At 47.2% G+C, this 10,253-nt stretch overlaps 1 protein-coding gene across 1 annotated transcript in view; it reads left to right on the forward strand.

Annotated features, from left to right (window-relative positions):
* Positions 1–20: 20 nt before the first annotated feature.
* Positions 21–10,253, forward strand: part of CELF6 (CUGBP Elav-like family member 6) — a 29,321-nt gene continuing 19,088 nt past the window's right edge. Inside the window, exons 1-2 of the mRNA XM_077749018.1 lie at positions 21–238; positions 4,042–4,124. Coding sequence (XP_077605144.1) covers positions 61–238; positions 4,042–4,124 — 261 coding nt within the window. The 5' untranslated portion in view covers positions 21–60. The remainder of the gene's footprint in view (positions 239–4,041; positions 4,125–10,253) is intronic.

Below are 10,253 nucleotides of genomic sequence, written 5' to 3' on the forward strand. Positions count from 1 at the left end.
GCGCCGCCCGCCGGCCCCGGCCCGCGCCTGGGTTTCAGCACCGCGGACAGCGGCGTCGGCATGAGCGGGCTAAACCCCGGTCCTGCCGTGCCCATGAAGGACCACGACGCCATCAAGCTCTTCGTGGGGCAGATCCCGCGGGGCTTGGACGAGCAGGATCTCAAGCCGCTGTTCGAGGAATTCGGCCGCATCTACGAGCTGACGGTGCTGAAGGACCGGCTCACCGGCCTCCACAAAGGTGCGCGGGGTCAGCCCAGCCCAGCCCAGCCCAGCCCTGCCCCAATCCGCTTAGAGTGGGCCCAGCCCAAACCCCAGCCTCAACCGCAGCCCCAACCTTAGCCCTACCTAGAGTCAGTCCAACACCAGTCCAATACCAGCCCCACTTCAGCCCAGTCTCCTCCCCAGGTCACAGAACCCCCGACCCAGAATTTTCTCTCTGACATCCTCCTTCTGATCATCACTCTGATCCCCTGACGTGTTCTCCACTCTAACCTCTAACTCCCTACCCTTCACCTCTCACATCCCAACAGTCCCAACCTTTCAGTCAGACCTCCCTCCATCCCTCTCATCAGACATTCCAAATCCTGAAATTTGAAAACTTATTGGACCTTTGGGTCTCTAATACCCCCAATCTCCCACACCTGGACCAATCATTTCTGACCTCCTCCCCCAATCTGGTGCCACCCCATTCAGGCCTAACCATCCACACACACATCTTGGACTTGTACCCCTCCTTCTGGCCTCCAAGCCCGGTCAACCCCCAGAGCCTTCTTTTGACGCAAGACTGCTAACTTAACCCCCCCCCCCAAAACCTAAATTCCTTCTTTCTTCAGAACCTGGGCCTGGTTAACTCACAAAATCCAATTCCCCTCGAGGAGGCTCTCGGCTTCAAATTCCACCCTCATGTTTGACAATAACCCAATCTCTCCTCCCTCTGCCAGAATCCCAACACTCTGCCTCTTCTGACTTGAGTCCAGAACCCTGACCTCAACTGGAAAGATCTACCACCTGTGCCCCCTCATTTCAGGTTTCCTCTCAGCTGAACCCACACTTCTTTCATCCTCTAATCTCTCCACTCTGGTGCTTCATCTATACCCTTCCCGAATCCTCTTTATGGACTCCTACTTTCCCTCCTTCACAGGCAGGTCCTGGAGTAGAGCCTGTGGATCAGAAACTTGGGGTGGGTCAATTTGAAGAGGCAGAAGGGTTTTTCTCCCTGTCCTTGTTAGAGAGACAGGCACCACAGTTCTGTCCAGCCACACCCCTTTCTTCCTGTAGAGAGAGGGAGGAGGCTTGTTTACATGCAGAAAAGTCTGTCCAGGCTGAGCTGGAGTAAGAGAGCCAGAGTCACATGTCATACATGGACAGGGGATGGAAATTATTTGAGGAGAAACACCTCTATCTCTTCCCACCTTCACCATGCTTCAGTTTCAGGATGTGAGGGGCAAGGGCCTCTATCTCTCCCAACTTTCACCATGCTTCAGTTTTAGGATTTGAGGGGTAAGGGTCACCAACTATTCTCCATGATTTTTCTAGGAGAAAAATGGTCAGTCCTGGGTAACAGCTAAAGGTACTTTCCTAAGGGCTGAGAGCTGGAATCAGACTGCCACCTCTTTTCATCTGGGAGACACACTTATACAGGAGCTTCACAAAAATGCCCACAAAAGATCTGGGACCAGCTAGGTAGCAGTGCATCTTCCACACTTTGAGGTGGGGTTACTTTCAAAGGGGCATAAAAAAATAAGACTATACCATCCTGATTCCTTCTAATGCAGTCCAGCTGCCTGGCTGTGTATCCATCCGTAGCAACTTACTTTCTTATTTTCTAGACATTTTTTTTTTCAGTATGTAAGCACAAGCTAATCTTTCTGGGCCATTTGTAAAATAAGGGAAGTGTATAAGATACCTTTAATTCTCACTCTTCTCATTCAAACACCATCAGTCTCTGAACTGTTCCCTTACACTTTCTCTCTCTCCATTTAGTTCTACTTCTTCCTGTTTTAAAATTTTCATTTGTCTCTCCCTCAAGTCATGCTTCTCTGTCTTTCCATCCCACCTTCTTCCACCCCCTATCCCAGGTAGTCCACATGGGACTCTTTTGGGCAGCAATTGGGCCGCTGAGCCTTTCAGACTGGGCCCCAGCCCTGCCCATTTCTGACGTCAGTTGATATGGCTTAGTGGCAGAAGATCAAGAAATGTAAGCAAATTCATGTGTTTGGTGATTTGTCCCCAAACCAACCTGCAGCTCTCCAAGGCAGGGTTGCCTTGCAAGATGATTGGGAGAGGGTCTGTGTGTCAACATGTTCCCCGTTTTCTCCCCAGCAACAGTGACATCCAAAAGCCAGAGTGAATAATTTTCCTTCCTATGGCTGGGTACTGAAGGAGGCAGCCACAGTGCCTTGAAAACAACCTCAGTCTAGGACTTAGGAGATTCTAAACCATATTCTTCCACTGACACACTCTCTGTTTCCCTATTATACAATAAGATCTTGTCCCAGGTGTTCTCTAAGATCCCTTTAACTCAATGAATAGCAGATAGCCACCCACCTTCAGGGGGCAGCCACTTGGAAGACATCATAGAAAATGATTCCATTTGCCTTGTAGTCTGCTGAGGTCTAAGTGGAAAACTTCATCATGCTCCAAATGGCTTCTCACATCCACTTTCCCTTCTTTCAGTCTTCCTCATTCCCACACTCAGAAGGCTCTTTTTGAAAACACAGATCTTATCATGTCAGAATCCTGCTTAAAATACTTTAGTGGCTCTTCATTGCTCTTAAGGAAAAGTTCAAAATCCAGACTGAGGCATACAAGGTTATAAGTAACCTGATCCCAGCACACCTCACTGTCCACTCTGCCTCCTTTCACCAATCTCCAACCATACTAGTCTTCTATCCATTTCCCCAACACACCAAATTCTTGCCTTGGTCTTCATACATACTGTATGAAGCTGCTCATACGTGCTGTTCCTTCAGCCTTAAAAAATCACCACCCTTCTTGTCATCTGGTTAAATCCTATTTGTTATTGGGGACTCAATGTGTTCTTTGAAGCATTCCTCAATCCTTTGGACTCAAATTACATGCCCCTCATGATCCTTTACATCATCCTCATGAGAGCAGAGAATGTGTCTGTCTTGTTACCACTTCATCCCCAAGCCCATTATAATGTCCACCATAATAAGCAAATAAGTATTTAACAAATATTTTCTGAATGAGTGAGTGCTCAATGACTGTTGGAAAGGAAGAGGTCCCTGCCTCAGTGCTTCCTAGCAGGCTACACTTTCTGACTCTGAACAAAGAGCGGTAGGACTTACCCTGTGGCTCAATCCAGACTCCTCTGTCCTATAACTTCTGGCTCTTTTAGAGAAGTAAGATTTGGGGCACAATAACCCTTTAACAGCCTCTATCTTAAAACACTGGAGGAGCTGACAGATCAAACTCCTTGGATAGGATTGGAGGTCTGTGAAAGCTCTTCTCTACAGAAAGTTCCTAAGCCAGCCCCATCTTGCAAGCCTCAAATTAACCTATTCCTCAGCTTCAAACTCGGAGGAAGGAGGTGTTAAGAAGAAGTTGTGGGGTCCTTGGCTTGGCTCCCAACCATTTTCCTCCTTTTGGCCTCCTCTCATCTGAAACTGAGTTGGGAAAGAATTGAGGCTGATTCTGGGAGACTCTGTGAGTATGAATCTGAAAAGGAAGGGGGAGGCTGGGGTTAAAGCTGAAGGCAAAGCCGCTTAGGGAGGTTTAACCCCAACCAGACTTACAGCTGGACTGGGGAGGGGAAATGTGGGACTGTATGAGCATGTGGCTGGATGTGGGTACACATGTTCCCTAGGCAAGAATCCAAGAGCAAATGAGAGAGAACCAGAGTCTGGGACTGAAACACATGAAGCCCCTCCCTTCAGGGAAGGTGGGAGACAGAGGCTTCTCAGAGCAGTGCCCTTGTTTAAAGAAGAGTGGCCTTGAGTTTGTCAACTAATGGGATCTTTTCAGGAAGAGTATTTGGGGGTTTCAGGAAACCCCCTGAGCCAGCCTCTTCCTCCCCAGGCTGTGCCTTCCTCACCTACTGCGCCCGGGACTCTGCTCTCAAGGCCCAGAGTGCACTGCACGAGCAGAAGACCCTGCCAGGGGTAAGTCCACCAGGTTTGGGGGGTGGGGATCACTTCAGGCTGGGGACATGCCCTATGTGCATGCCAAAGCAGCATGTAGGGGCGGGGTTGGGGCCAGGAACTAGAAGCAGAGTCACTTTTCAAGGCTTACCTATCCCCTGAGCAGCTATCAGTTCTTGTTATATTTAGTCTTCTGGCTCAGAGAAATGGGCTTAACACTTGGACAAAGTGTTCCACCCCATCTTTTGAGAGAGGCATCAGTATTGTGTGTTATGCTAGAATTTGTCTGCATTAGCTAAAATCATGGCTTAAGGTGTCATTTGTCACTGGTGTGAGACTATATGCAGATACATGGTGTAGAGACCCTATTGGGCTGATATCCTACTTTTTCCAGTTCTAGAGTCCTTAATACCATTCCCCTCTGTTCTCTTCCTGTAATGTTTTTTAGAGGTGCCTTGACTCGCCAAGATTACTTGCCCTCCTCTTCCCCAAACACTTGGTAAAAGCTAAGAGGACCTGATTATATGAGCGCTTAGGCCATTATATATCAATGGCACCTGGTATGGCCTTAGCTAATGGCTAATCACTGGACAAAAGGCAAAGTAGGACCTGCGGACCACGTGGCAGGAAGAGAGTGGTGATTGTTAGGAACTAGTGTGGGTTCACCAAGAGCAAATCACAAAACAGAGCCTCATTTTCTCTTGTCAAAAGAGTGATATGTCTACAAAAAGAAGACTATTCAAATGCCAAACCTGGGACTATATCCAATTTTAAGCCTCAGATTTAAGAGGGTCATTAGCTTATCAGAAAGAGACCAGGATGGAATGGGGAAATAAAATATATCATGGATGATGGTTTAAAGAAATTGGAGACATTTGGCTGGAGGCAATAGGGTGTGGGGGCTTTCAGAGGGAGGCATCACAACATAATGATTAAAAATACGACTTTTTGAGTCTCAACAGACCTAGATTTGAATCTCAGGTCTGTCATTTACCAGCTCTGTGTCTCCAGATACATTACTTAGACTCTTGAGTTTCAATTTCCTCATCTATAAGAAGTGAGTTATACTAACACTTAGCTCACTGGGCTATTGTGAGGATTAACTGAAGTCAGCAAGTGCCTAGCACAGAGGAAGATCTCAATAAATTTTACTGCTAGGGTGAAGGTAACCACCTTCAGATTCTGAAGAGGGATTTGGTTTTCTATGGGTGGCTCTAGAGGGCTTGATCAGGATCAGCGGGTATAAAAAACAGACACACTAATTTCAGCTCAATATAAAGAAATCATTTCTCTGATTGGAGCTGTCCAGCAGTGGCACCAGCTTCACCTAGAGTTGATCAAGCTGTTAGTGGGCTGTCAGGTCCTAGGACCAATCCCAGTAATTGAAGCAACTCAAGCCTCACTCTTGAAGACACAGCAGCAAGTAACACTAATGTATTACTGCTGCCAAGCTTGCATGTACAGGCTCTGGAGTCAAACAGACATGGGTGTGGATCCAGGCCCTACCACACACTAACTCTGTGACCTTGGGCAAGCCTTTACTTCTCAGTCTAATCATCTTCATATGTAAAACTGAATTTATAGAATTCTTATAATAGTTAAATTGACTAACTCATGTAAAGTGCTTAACATAGTTCTTGGTAGACAATAAGCTCTAGGTACAGGTTAGCTTGTGGTAGCAGCAGTAGTAATAGTAACAGCAGTGTTAGTAGGAGTAGTAGTGGAAGTTATTATTCATCCAACCATGGGAATAAATGACTTCTGCTGCTAAAATTGAAAGTCGCTGACACAAACTGTAACATTCCATGTGGGAAACAGCATGGTAAAGGTGCAGAGACAGAAGGAACAAGATGGGTGTGAAATGGGGTTGGGAGTTTGGAGAAAGGCCTGGGTGAGCATGGGCCAGGCCAAAGAGAAGATCCACCAGAGGGCAGTGGCTGAAGAGGAACTTTGGATGCCGGGATGAGAGATTTGGACTTTATCCTGAAAGCAAATGGGAGCACTGAAAAAATTAAGATGAACTTTGCGAGGAAAGAAAACCACACCATAGGGTTCCACAAATGGAGAACTTTATGAGGCTGAGGGCACCTGAGATAAGGGCTGTGAGGCTCTAGATTAGTGGGATAATTTCTGAAGGAGGAAAAAGAGAAATAATAACAACTAGCATTTGTTGATACTAGACAGTGTTCCTAGCATTTTGCATTCTCAAAGTCACTTAATCCTCTATGAAGAAGGTATTGCTATTGGAATTCCCATTTTATACATGAGGAAACCAGAGTCAAAGGAAACAAGTGACTTCCCCAAGGTTAGGTAGAAAGATCTAGGAAGATCTAGGTAGTCTGACTCCTGAACTCATTCACTTAACCACGACCCTATGACCTGTGCCAAGCTGGTGGCAGACAGGGGGTCTGTCTAAGTTTCTGAAGGGGATGGTGACTGGATGCATCTGCCCTCTCCCACCCTTTCATCTGCAGGCTTCCAACATGGCCTGGCTTTGTCCCGGACTGCCAGGATTGGCTTTACTCACCCTCCTCAGCTTAACAAAGTGAAAATTAATATTTAATTATTCTCCTAAATGAAAATCGATGGCTCTGTTGGCCAGCCCAAGCAATGTCCGTGCCATCAATCTTTCCTCTGGGCCTGCCAGGGGCAGCAGCAGCTTTAGTCACCTGGCCTCAGGCCCACCAGCATGAAGGGAAGAGGGTGTCCAGCTCTCTCTAGGTACTGGGTCCTGGGCACAGCTGCCATCTACTGGAAAAGCATGGAAAGACTTCCATTTGGGCTCCTACTAGAGACAGGAAGGATAGTTACTGTGGGAGCAAGAAAGGTTGTCTCCCCAGAGAAAAAGCCTGAACCCCTAGGGAAAATGTCATAGTATCTACTGGACTGGGACCTCACCATAACTCCCCTCCACATGCTCCTGCTAATTTCTGTCACCTATCAAAACTGGGCTCCCTGCTCAGGAGGACTTCCTTTAAACCTCAGTGGTCTGTCCCACCTTCTTCTCTATAAAGCTGAAGCTACTTCTTGCAACCTCATTTTAAGCTTCAGAATCCACCTAAAGAAGGTTAGGCCAACCTTATCCCAGAAGGTGCCCTCCTACTTGTCTCTATCCTTGCTCATGACCACCTTTCCCTTGGGCATTCATCCCTTCAAACACTGTGAAGGAGACAGACAGAACTGAGTGAATTTGCTTTTGCAAGTTGTGCCTGGCGCAAAACAGCTTGAGTGGAAAGGGCAAGTGGGGGCTAAAATCCAGCCATGCTCTATTGACCAAGCCATGCACATTATCACAGGGCTGTGTCAGCCCAGAGGGGGAGGCACATTCTTTTCCTAATTCATCCCATAGTGGGGGGAGTGACTTTTTGTAACTCATACAAAGACACTGTATGTGCTAGCAGCTTCCCAGTGAATGAATTGGAAGCTTTGACCTCAAGGAGCTTTTTCAGCCCAGAAATAACTCCTTGCATCTCAGTGGGGTTTACCTAGGCACATAAAAGAGGCATCAGAATGGAGAGAGAGGAGATGCTTCACAACGGAGATGCTATCTGAGCCCAATCATGACCATATTTCATCACATTTGAGGGTCTAGAAAGCTAAAAGACAAGGCAACTTCTGGAATTCTAGGTACAGTGTGAAAACTGGCAGTGAAGAAGTCCAAGGAAGGTGTCTAAGGCTCCATATGAATGGAAAATATTGTGTATTTGGGCAGCAAGGGAGGCAGGACCTACAAATTTGGACTGTCAGTCTTAGGATCTTTGATTTTATTGGGAGGCTTGCAATGGGGCACCGTGGATGGATTTTCGTCAGGAAAGAGTGAGGGATTGGTTTTAAATGCTCACTCCAGCTTCAGTGTGATGGTTGGACGGAGAGAGGAAACAACATTGGAGACAGATGATCCTTTAGGACACTGTTGCTTGAGTGCAGCTGAATGATGATGCTGGTCTGGAGCTAGAGATAGGGCAGGAATGGGGAGAAAACAATAGACTTGAGAGCTATTTAGGATGTCCATATAGACTTTAGAGCAGTGGCAACTGGCATCGGATTGAATTAGAAGAAGGCGTGAGGTAGAACAAAGAGCTGAAAATGGTGTAGCTTACTTTTTCTCTTCTTCACTCTTCCCTGCATCCCTGACACCTCTCTTAGACCCACCAGTAATCCTGAAAAGTATTCTTCCCATGGTGGAAGTGGCTGAGGGCACAGGTGTTCAGTGTTAGGAATAGTTGGCATCAAAACAGAAATGTCTGAAGAGGGCAACGCTGAGCCCAAAGTAGAACTTTTATACAAGTCAAGCAGGGAGAAGACTTGCCTTTCCTCCTGCTCATGGTGGCTGAAGTACCGGGGCCTCATATGCCTCCAACCTTCCCCACTCCACTGCCTGGAATAAGTTGTTTTCTCCTCTTTCTGACATTCTCTATTTTGATTTTCCCTCCAGAGTTGGCCCTGAAGCAGACAGGGGTCTGGACTCTACCTGGGAAACTCTCAAGGGAATAGGTGCTCAGCCAAGGTCAAGAGCTCACCTGAGGTCCCATGACAAATTCTTGGCCAAGGAGGCAAAACCCTCTTTTCCTAAAGGGGGAACTGGGATTACCTTACCCTGCTCCCACATCTCTCCCCTGGCTGTGATGGCTGTGGCAGGAACAAGGCAGGATAGGGTTGCTTAGGCAGTTCATGTGGCTAGCTCTCTTTCTCCTTCAGCCACATGGAGCATACCTAAATCCTAGGTATCCTCTGTAACCATTTCCCAGTGGGGACCAAAGGAGAACCAGCTCTCCCCCACCCTGTCCTCAGCCTCTTGGGCTCCTTCTCCCCGGGGACTTCCTGCATCTCCAAACTCCCAAACTGCCAACATCCTCAACATTTAAGCCGTAAATCTAAAAGTCAGCCAATATTTCCTTCTCTCCCTCAGTTCCCATATCCAATAGAACCTTAGTCCACTTAATCATCCTAAACATCTCTTGAATTTATCCATTTCCTTCTGCCCTGGTCCAGGTCACCTCTCCCCTTACCTTGATTACTGATCTTCCTATTTCTAATCTTTCCCTTTCCAATCTTTTCTCTGCACAGTGATAGCTCATGGGAACTTTCCCTACTTAATATCCTTCCCTGGATCCCTACTGCCTTTGAAATACAACAAAGTTTAAATTCCCTGTGATTTTCACAACCTGCCCCAACCTGGCCATTGGCTACCTTTTAGTTTTACACCCTTCCATTAAAAACAAACAAACACAACACTGCAAGGTAGGATCATGATTCTCCCTTTTACTAATACTGAGACTCAAAGACCTTAAAGAAGTTGCCAGTAATGGAGTCACAATTTAAATCCACATCTATATGACTCAGATTACTGCAATTTGCTCTACCCTGGCCACCTCCATGCCAGGTGCCTACCAGAATCCTTGCTCCCTTAGACCTGCAGTTCCCTTTCCACCCCCCGCCCCCTGCCATCTGGAGCGCTCAGCTTCCAGCTCTCTCTCTCCCATTATCTCCATGTGGCCCAATGACTCCAGTCCTGCAAGGCCCGGGTCAAACTTTGCCTCCTCTGTGAAGCTTTCCCTGTTTCAACCTCTCCAGTTGAAGATCAGCCTCTCTCACAACACTGTACTTTGCACTCCTCCTAAGGCCCTGGTCACCCTGAGCCTCATTACTTGTGTTCATGTCTTAAGAATGGAGTTAAGCAGCACAACACAAAAACATGGGCTTCAGCATCAGACAGACCTGGGGGCAAATCCCAGCTCCACCGCTTACTCATCACGAGATCTTGAACAAGTGACTTAACCTCCCTAAGCCTCAACTTTCCCATCTGTACTATAGGGATAATGATATTACCTTGCAGAGCAGTTGGAAGGAATTTAGAGAGAATGCATGTAAAGTGTCCCAGAAAGGGCCTGGTGTATAGTGGGCTTTTAGGAAATTGTGGCACTGTCTTTCCCTCTATAAGCCATTGAGGACAGATTCCCAAAGGTTGTTGCTGTCTCCTGTGAAGGGCCTTGCCTGGGGCTCTTCACAGATTTCAGAAAATGCCCGCATGGTGGAAAGCCCAGGTGCTTTCCAAGACTCTGAGGCTCGGACCCTGCCAGGTCTGTGGGACATGTATATTCCACTTAATGCCCATTCTCCATTAAAAAGTGGGAGAGGGGGGAGGGGGAA

This window comes from Crocuta crocuta, unplaced genomic scaffold (genome assembly GCF_008692635.1).
Source record: "Crocuta crocuta isolate KB4526 unplaced genomic scaffold, BGI_CrCroc_1.0 scaffold130, whole genome shotgun sequence".
NCBI classification, from domain to species: Eukaryota; Metazoa; Chordata; class Mammalia; order Carnivora; family Hyaenidae; genus Crocuta; species Crocuta crocuta.